Consider the following 18,970-nt stretch of genomic DNA (forward strand, 5'->3'; position numbering starts at 1 on the left):
TTTACTGTAGTTTACAGGAGTTTACAGTAGTTTACAAGAGTTTACAGTAGTTAACTGTAGTTTACAGTAGTTTACAGGAGTTAACTGTAGTTAACAGGAGTTTACAGTAGTTTACAGGAGTTTACAGGAGTTTACAGGAGTTAACTGTAGTTTACAGTAATTTACAGGAGTTTATTGTAGTTTACAGGAGTTTACAGTAGTTTACAGGAGTTTGCTGTAGTCTATTGTAGTTTACAGGAGTTTACAGGAGTTTACAGTAGTTTACAGGAGTTTATTGTAGTTTACAGGAGTTTACAGTAGTTAACAGGAGTTTACAGTGGTTTACAGGAGTTTACAGTAGTTTACAGGAGTTTACAGGAGTTAACTGTAGTTAACAGGAGTTTACAGGAGTTTACAGTAGTTTACAGGAGTTAACTGTAGTTTACAGTAGTTTACTGTAGTTTACAGGAGTTTGCTGTAGTCTACTGTAGTTTACAGTAGTTAACAGGAGTTTACAGTAGTTAACAGGAGTTTACAGTAGTTTACTGTAGTTAACAGGAGTTTACAGTAGTTTACAGGAGTTTACAGTAGTTTACAGGAGTTAACAGTAGTTTACAGGAGTTTACAGTAGTTTACAGTAGTTAACTGTAGTTAACTGTAGTTTACAGTAGTTTACTGTAGTTTGCTGTAGTTTACAGTAGTTTACAGTAGTTCTGGTTGAACTTTAAAATGCATCGTTTCATTGAACGAGGACTGTAGATATCGACCCACATCACTCTCATTAAAATTCATTATAACATTTATGAACAATTACAGCAACCAGTAACTCTTGTAGGGACCTGCCATTTCTGGTGGCAGACACAGTGAACTGTCTCAGGATCCTGGAGGTATGCTACCATTGGCCGTGGACCAAGCTCATTCTCCATTGGCCACTCTAACATTCACACCCAGGTGTGAAATTCACCCAGAACAAAACCAGAGGAATGTCCTTTGTTCCTTCTCTTTCTTCTCATCTCATCTCTCCTGACCTGCGAGAGGAGAGCTGCTCATCTCCTCAACCCAAGCCGACCCGCTTGAGGTGAGCCACAGCTCCAGACCAGAACCTGCAAAACAGTTCTGCTTCTGATCTATGGTCTGTTAGGAAACAGACCTAGCAACACAAGGAACCAAAAAACGCAGACGACGCGAGGGCCTGCCTTTCACCAGCTAACTTCAAGCTATCAAGCTACTGGAGAGTTAGCACCAAGTTAACCAAAGACGACCTCTTTGACTTGGAACCACAACTTTAACCCATGGAATCACAAACCCTTTCTTCCATTGGATCGGTAACGTACTGGGCTTACCTTAGCAGTAGCAATCGCACATGGCTGAGCAAGACTGTCAAACTTTGATTTCTAGGATGTACTTGTATTGATTTGGTTTAATGTTATTCATTGAGTTTGACTGTTGTGATATTATTTGTATTTGATATTTGGGTAGCTGGCTTCGCCACATTTGATGTGTTTAGTTTATGCTTCACATAGACAAGGTCTTGCATGCAAACTAACCATCTTTTCTAACCCACTGCATTATCTGACACACATAAAGATCACATACAGAAACTGTGAATTAGTTAAACATAAACATACAGCTTCAGATAATCTTAACCCCACATCACCCCCCACCTCCCCTCTCTGTCCTTCCTGAGCACATGTGCTCCGAAGAACAAAGAGGTCATGTGGTGACATGTTGGCAGCCATCTTTGATCCCGCCATCTTTGTAGTTTTACAGTGCTCGCCATTTTGGTCTGTAGGCCATTCAGACATCTTGAGACAAGACGCCATCTTGTTTCCCCCCCCCTCTCTCTCTCTCTTTCTCACACACACACACACACACACACACACACACACACTGTTTGGTTTGTTTAGTTTAGTTATTTAGTTAGATTGATATTGTGTTTTAAACCTTTATTATCTTGTAAATAAATGTTTGTGGAATATACACACTCTTTAATGTTGTACAAGAGTGAATAATGCCAACCTCTGCTATGTCAAGAACTCCGATATCCTTCAACCTTTACTATCTATTTTGGTTATAGTTATTAATTTAATTATTAATCAACGTTCCAAATTGATAGTTTAGTGTAGTACTACTACATACTGGTGTACTACTACTACATACTGGGGTAGTACTACTACATACTGGTGTACTACTACTACATACTGGGGTACTACTACTACATACTGGTGTACTACTACTACATACTTGGGTAGTACTACTACATACTTGGGTAGTACTACTACATACTGGTGTACTACTACTACATACTGGTGTACTACTACTACATACTTGGGTAGTACTACTACATACTGGTGTAGTACTACTACATACTGGGGTAGTACTACTACATACTGGTGTGTTTCTACCACAGTACATGTTGTTCTCTGTGTGGGAGGAACTCCAGAAATACACACTTCCATAACCACATCAGCTTCATGTTAATTATGTTATTATTAATTCTACACAGACGGATGGAGAGACTGTCAGAGGATGCAGACAGGCTGAAGGAGCTCTGGTTTGTATTTAGGGATTATAGAAATTACCCATGGTGCATCAGTGGCCCTTTGATTGCCATTACGGCAACATTCAGAGTTTTAAGATGCTGCATCGTCGTCTCTGCTTTTCACAGTGAAATAAACTCAACAATGACATGTTGTTTTCAGCTGGAGAGACGGCAACTATTTTACCCACAATGCACAGGGAAGTAGTCCTACCTGAGAAAGAAGGAAGTGGAACCGATGAAGTGAACTAGCATTGTTCTGCACTGAGAACAGAACATGATATTCACGGTTGATGACTCTCCAAAACAATAGCTTCTCTACTCGAGTTTCTGACTCTGATGAACCAACGATAACTCACAGCAGCAAACAGCAGCAACATGACGTCATCGACCTGCTGGGGAAAACCCTTCTAAAGCAGCAACATGACGTCAATCGACCTGCTGGGGAAAACACTTCTAAAGCAGCAACATGACGTCAACGACCTGCTGGGGAAAACAGCCGATTCCATTTATTTTCATTAATGTTTTTAAATTATTTATTTATTTTGCATTATTATTTATTCATTTATTTATTGCTTATTTTTGCACTTATTTTATATTTATTCTTAAATGGTATTTATTTATATATATATATATATATATATATATATAAATATATATATATATATATATATGTATATATGCATTTATTTATTTATTTACTTATTTATGCCCGATTTTCCCTTTCCCTGCATTTCCCCCCTATTCTGTACAGTGTATGCTCAGCCTTAAACTTCACAGAAAATGAAAGAATGCATTGAATGACAGTCTAATTCCTCGTAGACTATGTAACCGAGGGCTGTTCAAACACAGCAAAACAAAACACAGCAAAACAAAACACAAATTTGGCACAAAATAGGCAAATTTATTGTAGTTTAAAGAGCCGACCACGCAGGCTGATTTCAGTCTTTAATAATAATAATTATAATAATATGTTTGAATTCATAACTGGGAAAAAAAACACCTAATCACACATCACTTATATACTGCTTTATGTAAATGTATGTATATATTTATTATTGTAAATCAATGAACAACACAAAACAATAACAGATATAGATCCAGAAACCCTCACAGCATTTAACATAAAACAATATGCTCCAATCATAACATGGCAAACTGCAGCCCAACAGGCAACAACAGCTGTCAGTGTGTCAGTGTGCTGACTTGACTATGACTTGCCCCAAACTGCATGTGATTATCATAAAGTGGGCATGTCTGTAAAGGGGAGACTCGTGGGTACCCATAGAACCCATTTACATTCACTGATCTGGAGGTCTGGATGAGAATCAGCACCTCTAAATCTGAGGCCATGGTTCTCAGCAGGAAACCGGTGGTTTGCCTACTCCGGGTAGGGAATGAGTCCTTACCCCAAGTGAAGGAGTTTAAGTATCTCGGGGTCTTGTTCGCGAGTGAGGGGACGATGGAACGTGAGATTGGTCGGAGAATCGGAGCAGCAGGGGCGGTATTGCATTCGCTTTACCGCACCGTTGTGACGAAAAGAGAGCTGAGCCGGAAGGCAAAGCTCTCGATCTACCGTTCAATCTTCGTTCCTACTCTCACCTATGGTCATGAGGGTTGGGTCATGACCGAAAGAACGAGGTCGCGGGTGCAAGCGGCCGAAATGGGTTTCCTCAGGAGGGTGGCTGGCGTCTCCCTTAGAGATAGGGTAAGAAGCTCAGTCATCCGTGAGGGACTCGGAGTAGAGTCCTTGCTCCTTTGCGTCGAAAGGAGCCAGTTGAGGTGGTTCGGGCATCTAGCACGGATGCCTCCTGGGCGCCTCCCTTGGGAGGTGTTCCAGGCACGACCAGCTGGGAGGAGACCACGGGGAAGACCCAGGACTAGATGGAGAGATTATATCTCTACTCTGGCCTGGGAACGCCTCGGGATCCCCCAGTCAGAGCTGGTTAATGTGGCCCGGGAAAGGGAAGTTTGGGGTCCCCTGCTGGAGCTGTTGCCCCCGCGACCCGATCCCGGATAAGCGGTTGAAGATGGATGGATGGATGGATGGATCTGGAGGTCAGAGGTCAAGGGACCCCTTTGAACATGGACATGACAGTTTAACCTCCTTCATGACCAGCTAGTCTGACCTGGTTGGTACCGATGGATTCATCAGGTTTTATAGTTTCAGATGATACCAGGATCTATATATCTATATCTATACATATATATATGATAGCAGTATCTTCTCTCTAGCTTCAGAACTGAGCGTTAACGTGTTATTATCCTGTTAACGTTGAAAGCCCTAAAGTCTCTTTGTGTTGTTATTTTGTCTCTTTGTATTGTTATTGTATACAATAACAATACAAAGAGACTATATATATATACATATACATATATGTATATGTATATATGTATATATATGTATATATATATACATATATACATATTATAATTATTGTTCACATTGAAATGTAACTGGACTGATGAAGCGAAATATTGGAGCCAGTACACCAGGAAGTGTACTTCAGTAAAAGTACTAATACCACACAGTAAAAATACTCTGTTACAGCGTTGAAAATGTTCATTCAGTAAAGTATAATGATAATAATAATAATAATGTAGTTAAATTATTAAAAGTGTTATTAAATATGTCATTAGATTGTTATTAGTTTGTTCCTCTGAGCTTCATAAACAGAAGAGTTCTCAGCGCACGCGTATAGATATATAGATATATATAGATATATCTATATAGAGATATGTATATATACATATCTCTATATATATATATATACATTAATGTATATATATACATATCTCTATATATATGTATACATTAATGTATACATATATATATATAGATATATATCTCTCTCTATATATATAGATAGAGATATGTATATATACATATCTATATATATAAATTAATGTATATATATATAGATAGATATATATATACATATATATATATGTATATATACATTAATGTATGTATATATATATATATGTGTGTGTATGTATGTATATATAAGGGGACATTCTTGTTTTCTACCAACTAAAACAGATTAAGATGATTTTGTGTTAATATAATATGAGACAATCCTTTATCAGGAGATTACGTATGAAAGAGCTGGAGACAATTTCTCATATATATATATATATATAGCATCATACTGAATGCAGGGAGTCCTGAGAGTGTTGCATTGTGGGTTGTTTATAGCTTCAGTATTGATGGTAAACCTTGTAGTTCATCAGTAAAAGGATTTATTTGGCGTAACGAACATACTCCTCATACGAAGCTTTGAATGATATCAGCTGATTGAATGGTTGTTATCAGCCTCAGAGATATGGGTCAGAAGGGGCCTGCTAATCCTACTAGTAGGTTCAGAAGGCTGTTATCATCTATTCACATGGTTGATCACGTCGACCTCTAGTGGCTGCAGGAATCATGACGCGGCTTTTATATATACTGTATATATATACATATATATATATATATATATATGTATATATATAAACTGTGTATATATATATCTGCTTAAAGTTGGAGTTGTAGTAAACACTGAATGATGGTCAGTTTGTGTGTTGTGGCTGCTTCATAAACTCTAAACCGCCGTCAGCAGACAGGAAGTACAGCAGACAGGAAGTACAGCAGACAGGAAGTATAGCAGACAGGAAGTACAGCAGACAGGAAGTACAGTAGAAAGGAAGTACAGTAGACAGGAAGTACAGCAGACAGGAAGTACAGTAGAAAGGAAGTACAGTAGACAGGAAGTACAGCAGACAGGAAGTACAGTAGACAGGAAGTACAGTAGACAGGAAGTACAGCAGACAGGAAGTACAGCAGACAGGAAGTACAGCAGACAGGAAGTACAGCAACAATCTGACAGAAGAAGAAGAAGAGGTCTAACTCTGCTCTCATTTCCTGGCACCACAGAGAGTCAATAAAACAAAACTCTTTGACTTTAGGGTCTCTAGTTTGACAAACTTAAAAGGCATTATTATTATTATTATTATTATTAAAAGGTATTTCATTAGAAAAGTTCCAGTTACTATAGAAACATTTTACATTTTACATTTGAAGCATGGAAAGTCACAAGATACATTTTAAAGGTTTTGAAATGATAATTTAAGTGAAAAATGTGCTCTGGAAATAAGAAAGGGTTATTTAACCTCCTTCACCCGTCTGACCAGTCTGACCAGTATGAGTCTGACCGGTCTGACCAGTCTGAGTCTGACCAGTATGACCAGTCTGAGTCTGACCCGTCAGACCAGTCTGACCAGACCAGACAGGAAACCCTAACCTGTGTCTCCGTTCTTCTTCTTCTGTGGTTCAGCTGATGATGAAGACTCTGGGCCCTTCCTCTCTCATTGGAGGAAGACTCTCTATCACCATGTTGTCCATCAGACCGTATTTATCCTCTTTTTCGTTCCCTCCTCCTCCTCCTCCTCCTCCTCCTCCTCCTCCTCCTCCTCCTGCTGCTGCTCTTCCATTGGCTGACACCTCCTCTGCCAGCCCCTCCCTCTCCACCGGCTGAGACAGCTGATTGGTCAGCTGCTTCATGGTCACCTGAAAGACATCAGAGCATCGTTTTCATTCTCGTATCTACGTGATGAACCGTGGAACCGTCCAACCTGCAACCAGCACAGAAAACAGCAGGTAGCCCATCCCAACTGTGACTGTGTGTTATTCTATATATATTAAATATGGTGGAGCTGCAGAGACGTCCTGGACTACAACGTCATCTTCTACAGGAAGAAGAAAACAGACCCCAGATAAAATCACCCCATAATCATTCTAAAATTATATAGAATAGTGATGTAAAGATGATCATACCCTCCAATATCGCAAATCATATCGCAAATGCAGTATCGGTCAAAATAACTGCAATTAGATCTTTTTTCTAAATGGTGCAGCCGTAGAGTCCGCTATTACAGGATTCGGCCAAGTTTCACGGACGTTACGGTTCCCGATATCCCAACGGAGACGGATGTTGTCCGTCAGCAGCCCGTCAGGATATCATCTGTCCGATATGTGCATGAAAATATCTCAACGAGCATAACATCACAAACAAGCAACAAGCACAACATCACAAACAACAAGCAACAAGTACAACATCACAAACAACAAGCAACAAGCAAAACATCACAAACAACAAGCAACAAGCACAACATCACAAACAACAAGCACAACATCACAAACAACAAGCACAACATCACAAACAACAAGTACAACATCACAAACAACAAACAATAAGTACAACATCACAAACAACAAGCAACAAGCACAACATCACAAACAAGCAACAAGCAAAACATCACAAACAACAAGCACAACATCACAAACAACAAGCACAACATCACAAACAAGCAACAAGCAAAACATCACAAACAACAAGCACAACATCACAAACAACAAGCACAACATCACAAACAACAAGCAACAAGCAAAACATCACAAACAACAAGCACAACATCACAAACAACAAGCACAACATCACAAACAACAAGCAACAAGTACAACATCACAAACAACAAACAATAAGTACAACATCACAAACAACAAGCAACAAGCACAACATCACAAACAACAAGCAACAAGCACAACATCACAAATAACAAGCACAACATCACAAACAACAAGCAACAAGCACAACATCACAAACAACAAGCACAACATCACAAACAACAAGCAACAAGTACAACATCACAAACAACAAACAACAAGCACAACATCACAAACAACAAGTAACAAGCAAAACATCACAAACAAGCAACAAGCACAACATCACAAACAACAAGCAACAAGTACAACATCACAAACAACAAGCACAACATCACAAACAACAAGTAACAAGCAAAACATCACAAACAAGCAACAAGCAAAACATCACAAACAAGCAACAAGCACAACATCACAAACAGCAAGCAACAAGTACAACATCACAAACAACAAGCACAACATCACAAACAACAAGCAACAAGCACAACATCACAAACAGCAAGCAACAAGTACAACATCACAAACAACAAGCACAACATCACAAACAACAAGCAACAAGTACAACATCACAAACAAGTACAACATCACAAACAACAAGCAACAAGTACAAAATCACAAACAACAAACAACAAGCACAACATCACAAACAACAAACAACAAGTACAACATCACAAAAAACAAGCACAACATCACAAACAACAAGTACAACATCACAAACAACAAGCAACAAGCACAACATCACAAACAAGCAACAAGTACAACATCACAAACAACAAGTACAACATCACAAACAACAAGTACAACTTCACAAACAACAAGCACAACATCACAAACAACAAGTACAACATCACAAACAACAAGCAACAAGTACAACATCACAAACAACAAGCAACAAGTACAACATCACAAACACGGCCGAGAGGCTGAGTTCAGTGATATCTAGCTGCCCCATGTCCCTCATAGCGGCCACGCCCTTCATTATGCACAACTATAAGCCTTAATATAATAAGAACAGGGGGGGTTATAGAAACCACTACTACTACTACTACTACTGGTATCATAGTAAACTAGAGAACCTGATGAATCCATCGGTACCAACCATGTCATACCACTACTACTACTACTACTACTACTACTACTACTACTACTACTGCTACTGATACTACTGGTATCATGTTAAACTATAGAACCTGATGAATCCATCGGTACCAGTCAGGTCAGACTAGCTGGTCATGAAGGAGGTTAAATAAGGCTTGAAACTTACACTAAATGTTGGCGAGGAAAAACTCATTTCTATAAGTATCTTGTCCTGAACTGAAGTGTAAATTTGGACCTTTTAATGCCACTAGATCAGAATCAGGCTTCATCCTGTGGAGACACACCAACCTTTAGCTCTCTGAAGAGGTGGAGCATGGCGACGCCCACCACGATGACCAGGAAGGCTCCCAGCGTCGTGACCACGTCCACGGCCGCCATGCTGCTCCACTCCTGGAAGAGGATGATGGAGGTGGAGAGGACCACGGAGGTGAAGAGGACGTAGTAGACGGGGTAGACCAGCAGGGTGCTGAAGGTGTCCAGAGACTTGTTCAGGTAGTTCACCTGCAGGCAGACACACATACAGGACATCTCAGTGACCTCTACTTTAGTGAGGTGTTATTAAGAAACAGGATGAACAGCTCACCTGTGTTACCATGGAGACGATGAGAGTGACCAGCAGGATCCAGGTGAGAGGACGAGCGAGCACTGAAACATCATAATACACTAGAGAGAGAAAAACACAGTAACTCATTCATTATCATACTCATGCCTACACTACCCACAATGCAACTCTTCCTCTTTCTAGCAGCTGATGTACACCTCACCGGTGTTGATGACGATGGCGAGGCCCTTCACGGACGAGACGGTGAAGGCTCCGAGCAGCGAGCAGATGCTGATGTAGACGAAGATGTTGGAGCGACCGACCCGAGGAGAGAAGAAGAACACGAGCACCAAACACAGCAGCAACACCACCGCCGAGTACACCAGGAAACCTGAAACACCGGAGACACCAAAAACATGGTCACCATGAACACCAGGAAACCTGAACCACCAGAAACACCAACAACATGGTCACCATGAACACCAGGAAACCTGAACCACCAGAAACACCAACAACATGGTCACCATGAACACCAGGAAACCTGAAACACCAGAAACACCACCAACATGGTCACCATGAACACCAGGAAACCTGAACCACCAGAAACACCAACAACATGGTCACCATGAACACCAGGAAACCTGAAACACCAGAGACACCAACATGGTCACCATGAGCACCAGGAAACCTGAACCACCAGAAACACCAACAACATGGTCACCATGAACACCAGGAAACCTGAAACACCAGAAACACCAACAACATGGTCACCATGAACACCAGGAAACCTGGACCACTAGAGACACCACCAACATGGTCACCATGAACACCAGGAAACCTGAAACACCGGAGACACCACCAACATGGTCACCATGAACACCAGGAAACCTGAAACACCGGAGACACCAACAACATGGTCACCATGAACACCAGGAAACCTGAACCACCAGAAACACCAACAACATGGTCACCGTGAACACCAGGAAACCTGAACCACCGGAGACACTACCAACATGGTCACCATGAACACCAGGAAACCTGAACCACCAGAGACACCACCAACATGGTCACCATGAACACCAGGAAACCTGAAACACCGGAGACACCACCAACATGGTCACCATGAACACCAGGAAACCTGAAACACCGGAGACACCACCAACATGGTCACCATGAACACCAGGAAACCTGAAACACCGGAGACACCAACATGGTCACCATGAACACCAGGAAACCTGAAACACCGGAGACACCACCAACATCATGAACACCAGGAAACCTGAAACACCGGAGACACCACCAACATGGTCACCATGAACACCAGGAAACCTGAAACACCGGAGACACCACCAACATGGTCACCATGAACACCAGGAAACCTGAAACACCGGAGACACCACCAACATGGTCACCATGAACACCAGGAAACCTGAACCACCAGAAACACCAACAACATGGTCACCGTGAACACCAGGAAACCTGAAACACCGGAGACACCACCAACATGGTCACCATGAACACCAGGAAACCTGAAACACCGGAGACACCACCAACATGGTCACCATGAACACCAGGAAACCTGAAACACCGGAGACACCACCAACATGGTCACCATGAACACCAGGAAACCTGAAACACCGGAGACACCACCAACATGGTCACCATGAACACCAGGAAACCTGAAACACCGGAGACACCACCAACATGGTCACCATGAACACCAGGAAACCTGAAACACCGGAGACACCACCAACATGGTCACCATGAACACCAGGAAACCTGAAACACCGGAGACACCAACATGGTCACCATGAACACCAGGAAACCTGAAACACCAGAGACACCAACATGGTCACCATGAACACCAGGAAACCTGAAACACCGGAGACACCACCAACATGGTCACCATGAACACCAGGAAACCTGAACCACCAGAGACACCAACATGGTCACCATGAACACCAGGAACCTGACACACCGGAGACACCACCAACATGGTCACCATGAACACCAGGAAACCTTAAACACCAGAGACACCAACATGGTCACCATTAACACCAGGAAACCTGAAACACCGGAGACACCACCAACATGGTCACCATGAACACCAGGAAACCTGAAACACCAGAGACACCAACATGGTCACCATGAACACCAGGAACCTGACACCTGAGTTATACTGAACACACCAACAACACTTTGCTGCACACACTGATGAGTTCATTAAAGAAAGTTGATCTAATAAAAACTGAGTGCTCATACATCAGTAATATGAACTATGATAACCTCAGTAGAAACTCACCAGGCTCCAGCAGCTTGTTGGTCATGTCCTGTAGTGATGTCACTTCCTGTTCCTGTGGAGCGTGGATAACCAGCAAGATGCTTCCCAGTACACAGAGCAGACAGCCGAGCTTCCCCACCACGTTCAACACCTCCCCCAACAGGTAGGAGGACAGAACGGCACTGAAGCACAAAGTGAAATCATTCATCAAACAAAGTGAAATATGGTATTATTATTATTATTATTCTATCCTGTCTCTGTGGTGTATTAACAACACTGCAGTTAAACTACCTGATGAGGACGCTCAGAGCGCCCAGCGGCGTCACCAGCGTGGCCGGAGCAAACATGTAGGCGGCGAAGTTACAGACCTCTCCAGCTCCCACTGCAGAGAGAAAGACTGCTGAGAACATCTGGATAAATAATAATATTAAAAATAAAGCTTTTACATTCAGCTGAGAAGCAGCACAGATGAAGATGGATATCAGATGTATTTAGCCTAGCTTAGCACAAAGACTGGATGTGAGGGGAAACTGCTAGCCGAGCTCCATCAAAAGAAAAACACACATTTATTCCCTCAGTAACATTCACATTTAACCGTCCTATGTAGACCCGTCTGTACTCTGACCAACACTACCTACTAAAGGAAGGTCTTATCTTATCTATCTTCACCATCTAGAGCATACGTACAGTCTAAAGTGTCCAACTCCACTTTTGCTAGTTAAACGGCGCAAGGGACAAAGAGGTTGTATTTAGTCTCTTAATTAATCACAGGTGCGTTTTGGGTATAACAGGAATTAAACCAATCAGTGTCATCTTCCATTCCCTTTAAAAGACAGGTGCTTTTGTCCGTCTCCATCTTGGTTTTTGTCCGTCTCCATCTTGGTTTCTGGTCGTCTCCATCTTGGTTTCTGGTCGTCTCCATCTTGGTTTTTGTCCGTCTCCATCTTGGTTTTTGTCCGTCTCCATCTTGGTTTTTGTCCGTCTCCATCTTGGTTTCTGGTCATCTCCGTCTTGGTTTCTGGTCGTCTCCGTCTTGGTTTCTGGTCGTCTCCATCTTGGTTTCTGGTCGTCTCCATCTTGGTTTCTGGTCGTCTCCATCTTGGTTTTTGGTCGTATCCATCTTGGTTTCTGGTCGTCTCCATCTTGGTTTCTGGTCGTCTCCATCTTGGTTTTTGTCCGTCTCCATCTTGGTTTCTGGCTGTCTCCATCTTGGTTTCTCGTCGTCTCCATCTTGGTTTCTGGTCGTCTCCATCTTGGTTTTTGTCCGTCTCCATCTTGGTTTCTGGTCGTCTCCATCTTGGTTTCTGGTCGTCTCCATCTTGGTTTTTGGCCGTCTCCATCTTGGTTTCTGGTCGTCTCCATCTTGGTTTCTGGTCGTCTCCATCTTGGTTTTTGTCCGTCTCCATCTTGGTTTTTGGTCGTATCCATCTTGGTTTCTGGCCGTCTCCATCTTGGTTTCTTGCCGTCTCCATCTTGGTTTCTGGTCGTCTCCATCTTGGTTTTTGTCCGTCTCCATCTTGGTTTTTGGTCGTCTCCATCTTGGTTTCTGGCTGTCTCCATCTTGGTTTCTGGCCGTCTCCATCTTGGTTTCTGGTTGTATCCATCTTGGTTTCTGGTTGTATCCATCTTGGTTTTTGGTCGTCTCCGTCTTGGTTTTTGTCCCTAAATGAACATCATGCTGTATTGAAGAAGACTTGAAACATAAACTCATGTTTACAATGTTTACTGAGGTCATAAATCAAGAGAGAAGTAGAAGCTCATTTTCTATCAGACTTCTATAGAACCAGAGGAGTCGCCCCCTGCTGGCTGCTAGACAGGATGAAGGTTTAAGGCTCTTCAGCTTTGACTTCACCTCTCAGACGGAGGTTGACCTCTGGGCACCAGTAACAGTTCTCTATCACAGTCAGTTAAGCTGCAAAATTAACTCAATACAAACTAAAGAGTAAACTAAATATCCTAAATCTGCATTTTATATCCTCGGGCCTGTCGTCTCAACGTTACCTTTTGATTTTAACTTTACTCCCATTGCAATTAATGAAGCACAAGATGCTTTAAAAAGCTGCTAGAAAAAGAGATTCAATGGGATGATCCTGGTGAAGTAAAGGTTCAATAAAATAATAAATATAGTCTGATCTGAAGGAGTTGATGCACACTTGTTGTAAGGTGTATTTTTCCTCTTTTGATTGAGGCTAGGCTAGCAGTTCCCCCCTGCTTCCAGTCTTTGTGCTAAGCTAAGCTAAGATAAAGACCGTGAATCTTCTCAGATTCTTTGTGACATAACAAAGAAAATAATATCCTAAAATGTCCTCCTGTTATTAAGGTTAAAATATTATTCTAGTCACCCTCACGGACAGAAATATAAAAGTCTTACTGGTTACCAGTCCTCCCCACCACAGCCAGTCCTTCAGGTAGCCGTGACCTCCGTCACCTGATGAAATCAGTTCAAACATTACCTCAGATTAAACATGAGCACTATAAAACACCTCTACTAAATAAGATCATTAAGGTATTTGGTCCTAAAAGCATCAGTCAGATGTTGAGGTTTAGTTTCCTGACTGAAGTATATAAACTGGTTGACCTCCTGACAATGAAATCTTTTTAACTTTCCTTTTTCTCAGCCCTTTTTAACCCTTCAATTATAGAAAACTCAACGGAATGTTTGTACACATTTGAACTAATCTTACAGCCCGTTCGCACGAAAAGGCGTATAAATACCAAAATAATGGTAGTAATAGGCGTTAAGCGTGCAATAAGTACTTATAGGGGCTTATAGGTACTTAGTGCACACTAAACGCCTTGTGCATTATTGTGGTATTTATCAGTACTTATTGCACGCTAAACACCTTGTGCATTGGGGCGCCTGGTTAGCTCAGTCGGTAGAGCGGGCGCACATGTAACAGGCCTCAGTCCTGACCGCGGTGGCCCGGGTTCGAATCCTGCCTGTGGCCCTTTCCGCATCCACTCTCTCTCTCTCCCCCCCCTTTCCAAGACTCTATCCACTGTCAATAAAATGCTTAAAAGATGCACAAGGCGATGCACAAGGCGATGCACAAAATAACTTTAAAAAAAAAAAAACACCTTGTGCATTATTGTGGTATTTATCAGCACTTATTGCACGTTAAACGCCTTGTGCATTATTGTGGTATTTATCAGCACTTATTGCACGCTAAACGCCTTGTGCGTTATTGTGGTATTTATCAGCACTAATTGCACGCTAAACACCTTGTGCATTATTGTGGTATTTATCAGCACTTATTGCACGCCAAACACCTTGTGCGTTATTGTGGTATTTATCAGCACTTATTGCACGCCAAACACCTTGTGCATTATTGTGGTATTTATCAGCACTTATTGCACGCTAAACACCTTGTGCATTATTGTGGTATTTATCAGTACTTATTGCACGTTAAACGCCTTGTGCATTATTGTGGTATTTATCAGCACTTATTGCACGCTAAACGCCTTGTGCGTTATTGTGGTATTTATCAGCACTAATTGCACGCTAAACACCTTGTGCATTATTGTGGTATTTATCAGCACTTATTGCACGCCAAACACCTTGTGCGTTATTGTGGTATTTATCAGCACTTATTGCACGCTAAACGCCTTGTGCATTATTGTGGTATTTATCAGCACTTATTGCACGCTAAACGCCTTGTGCATTATTGTGGTATTTATCAGAACTTATTGCACGCTAAACGCCTTGTGCATTATTGTGGTATTTATCAGTACTTATTGCACGTTAAACGCCTTGTGCATTATTGTGGTATTTATCAGAACTTATTGCACGCTAAACGCCTTGTGCATTATTGTGGTATTTATCAGTACTTATTGCACGTTAAACACCTTGTGCGTTATTGTGGTATTTATCAGCACTTATTGCACGTTAAACGCCTTGTGCGTTATTGTGGTATTTATCAGCACTTATTGCACGCTAAACGCCTTGTGCGTTATTGTGGTATTTATCAGCACTTATTGCACGCTAAACACCTTGTGCATTATTGTGGTATTTATCAGCACTTATTGCACGCTAAACGCCTTGTGCATTATTGTGGTATTTATCAGCACTTATTGCACGCTAAACGCCTTGTGCATTATTGTGGTATTTATCAGAACTTATTGCACGCTAAACGCCTTGTGCATTATTGTGGTATTTATCAGTACTTATTGCACGTTAAACACCTTGTGCATTATTGTGGTATTTATCAGTACTTATTGCACGTTAAACACCTTGTGCATTATTGTGGTATTTATACGCCATTTCGTGTAAACGGGCTTTATGATTAGTTCAAATGTGTACAAACATTACGTTGAGTTTTCTTGATTTACGCGTGTCATTTGTACCCCATCTTTCCTGTACTGGCTGTAATGTAAACGCATCCCCGTGTAAATGCTACGATAAGAGTTAGTGACATAGAATACAAAGAAGGGCAGGATGGACGGGATGGACGGGGATGGACGTGATGGAAGGGATGGACGGGATGGACGGGATGGACGTGAAGGGCAGGATGGACGGTATGGAAGGTATGGACATGAAGGGCAGGATGGACGGTATGGAAGGTATGGACATGATGGACGGGGATGGACGCTTTCCCGTGAGACTGGGTTGGATTATCACTTTCCTGTTGTTTACATTTATTTCCTTGAAAACCAACTATCAGAGGTTTGAAACGTCCTGCAGAGAAATCCTCCACCACGGGGAACATGAAATATCAACAACAAACTGCTGAAGGACCGAACGATGAACTAATAATTTACACCAAATTTCACTCCACTAAATTCATCTTTTCTTGTTTTCTGCATTCATTTTAATAAAATAAAAACAATCATTAATATTGAGCTCTGCTCACCTGCTCTGGTGTGTCCGGTGCTAGCCAATCGGAGGAGAGCTTTCTTCTTTAGAATGACGCTCCCACCAATCAGGAAGGCCGACAGCAGGGCCAGAGTCAGGCCCAGCCAGGGGTTGTAGGTGGCGTCTGTCTGCACATCTGGACAGAAACAGTTTAAAAGCTTCATTGTTTGGATCATTGAAATCCAAACAACTATTTTCAATAAACTATTATTAAACTATTTAGAGTATATATAAATATATATAGTATGGGAACTCTCCACCTCCTTAATTAATATAAGATTTAACCCAGATCCTAGAAAAACAAGGTTCTTTACACACCATCAGTGAACACTGAGCTTTAACCCATGACACAGATACAACAGGTGTGTGTTACCTGTAGTGTGAGTGCTGTTGTCCAGGTGTGTGTGTTACCTGTAGTGTGAGTGCTGTTGTCCAGGTGTGTGTGTTACCTGTAGTGTGAGAGCTGTTGTCCAGGTGTGTGTGTTACCTGTAGTGTGAGTGCTGTTGTCCAGGTGTGTGTGTTACCTGTAGTGTGAGTGCTGTTGTCCAGGTGTGTGTGTTACCTGTAGTGTAAGAGCTGTTGTCCAGGTGTGTGTGTTACCTGTAGTGTGAGTGCTGTTGTCCAGGTGTGTGTTACCTGTAGTGTGAGAGCTGTTGTCCAGGTGTGTGTGTTACCTGTAGTGTGAGTGTTGTTGTCCAGGTGTGTGTGTTACCTGTAGTGTGAGTGCTGTTGTCCATGTGTGTGTGTTACCTGTAGTGTGAGTGCTGTTGTCCAGGTGTGTGTTACCTGTAGTGTGAGTGTTGTTGTCCAGGTGTGTGTGTTACCTGTAGTGTGAGTGCTGTTGTCCAGGTGTGTGTTACCTGTAGTGTGAGAGCTGTTGTCCAGGTGTGTGTGTTACCTGTAGTGTGAGTGCTGTTGTCCAGGTGTGTGTTACCTGTAGTGTGAGAGCTGTTGTCCAGGTGTGTGTGTTACCTGTAGTGTGAGTGTTGTTGTCCAGGTGTGTGTGTTACCTGTAGTGTAAGAGCTGTTGTCCAGGTGTGTGTGTTACCTGTAGTGTGAGTGCTGTTGTCCAGGTGTGTGTAGAACAGCATCTGACCTCCAGGGACTGAACATACTGCAGATTGAGAGCCGCACCAGAACCGGACCAGCGATCCTGCAGAGACCCAGACCATCAGCACCAGTCAGCATATCGTATCATAAAGTGGGCATGTCTGTAAAGCGTAGACTCGTGGGTACCCATAGAACCCAGAGAACCCAGAGAACCAAGAGAACCCATAGTACCCAGAGAACCCATAGAACCCAGAGAACCAAGAGAACCCATAGAACCCATAGTACCCATAGAACCCATAGAACCCATAGTACCCATAGAACCCAGAGAACCCATAGTACCCAGAGAACCCATAGTACCCAGAGAACCCAGAGAACCCATATAGCCAGAGAACCCATAGTACCCAGAGAACCCATTCACATATCAAATTCTTCTTCCATTTATCTTAAATGAGTTTAAACATTTTTACATTTAAGGGTTTATTTGATGAATTGATTAATGGAGATAATAGTTGTCGGATCAAATCGATAATGGATTTAAGTAATAATATTATCACAAAGTAAGAAGCCCTGGACTTAAAACTTTACTCCACTAAGAGCCCTCACGTATCAACAGCAACAGGAGTCATATATTATATTATATTATATTATATTATATTATATTATATATTGTATTGTTTTTGTTATAGAGATTTTTATTTTATTTAATCTATAAAGGTGAATTACATTTCATATAAACTAATGAATATTTTCATTATTGATGAATTATTGACTTTGTTAATGTGAAGTTACGGTGATTTTAAGGAGGAAATCACAGTTTCCTGAACTCTACTGTTAAATGCTAATGTGTTTCCCAACAGACACGTTGTGTAAACGCTGAGTGTTTGCTGACTGCGTTTCTGCTCTCTGTGGACCCGTCGGCAGATACCGGTCTGACCGGTGAGCTGATTGAGACTCACTTGTTTAATATTGACAGTGTCAACACGGCGGCCTCACAGCTGATAACAGACTGAACCACGATTCTGTTTCAGGTCTGAGAAACTCTTTAAAATCAAAAGAAAGAAAACTCAGAATCAGCCTCAGAAAAGAGTTGATTTCATTCTAAAGAATGTTTGATTCTATAGTTATTTTACGGCTCCTTCATTTCTGA

At 41.7% G+C, this 18,970-nt stretch overlaps 1 protein-coding gene across 2 annotated transcripts in view; it reads right to left on the bottom strand.

The window, feature by feature from the left end:
* Window positions 1-6,472: 6,472 nt before the first annotated feature.
* The window catches only part of nipal4 (NIPA like domain containing 4), a 15,125-nt gene continuing 2,627 nt past the window's right edge, over window positions 6,473-18,970 (bottom strand). The window contains exons 2-11 of one of the 2 annotated variants that reach the window (XM_074628548.1): window positions 17,822-17,926; window positions 17,598-17,633; window positions 16,771-16,908; window positions 14,292-14,348; window positions 12,212-12,302; window positions 11,942-12,102; window positions 9,863-10,030; window positions 9,682-9,761; window positions 9,387-9,599; window positions 6,473-7,067 (exon numbers count right to left, since the gene is read on the bottom strand). In XM_074628548.1, the coding sequence (XP_074484649.1) occupies window positions 6,831-7,067; window positions 9,387-9,599; window positions 9,682-9,761; window positions 9,863-10,030; window positions 11,942-12,102; window positions 12,212-12,302; window positions 14,292-14,348; window positions 16,771-16,908; window positions 17,598-17,633; window positions 17,822-17,926 (1,286 nt within the window). In that variant the 3' untranslated portion in view covers window positions 6,473-6,830. The remainder of the gene's footprint in view (window positions 7,068-9,386; window positions 9,600-9,681; window positions 9,762-9,862; window positions 10,031-11,941; window positions 12,103-12,211; window positions 12,303-14,291; window positions 14,349-16,770; window positions 16,909-17,597; window positions 17,634-17,821; window positions 17,927-18,970) is intronic. The other variant, XM_074628549.1, reaches the window with a different exon arrangement.

Source organism: Sebastes fasciatus, unplaced genomic scaffold (assembly GCF_043250625.1).
Source record: "Sebastes fasciatus isolate fSebFas1 unplaced genomic scaffold, fSebFas1.pri Scaffold_50, whole genome shotgun sequence".
Lineage (NCBI taxonomy): Eukaryota > Metazoa > Chordata > Actinopteri > Perciformes > Sebastidae > Sebastes > Sebastes fasciatus.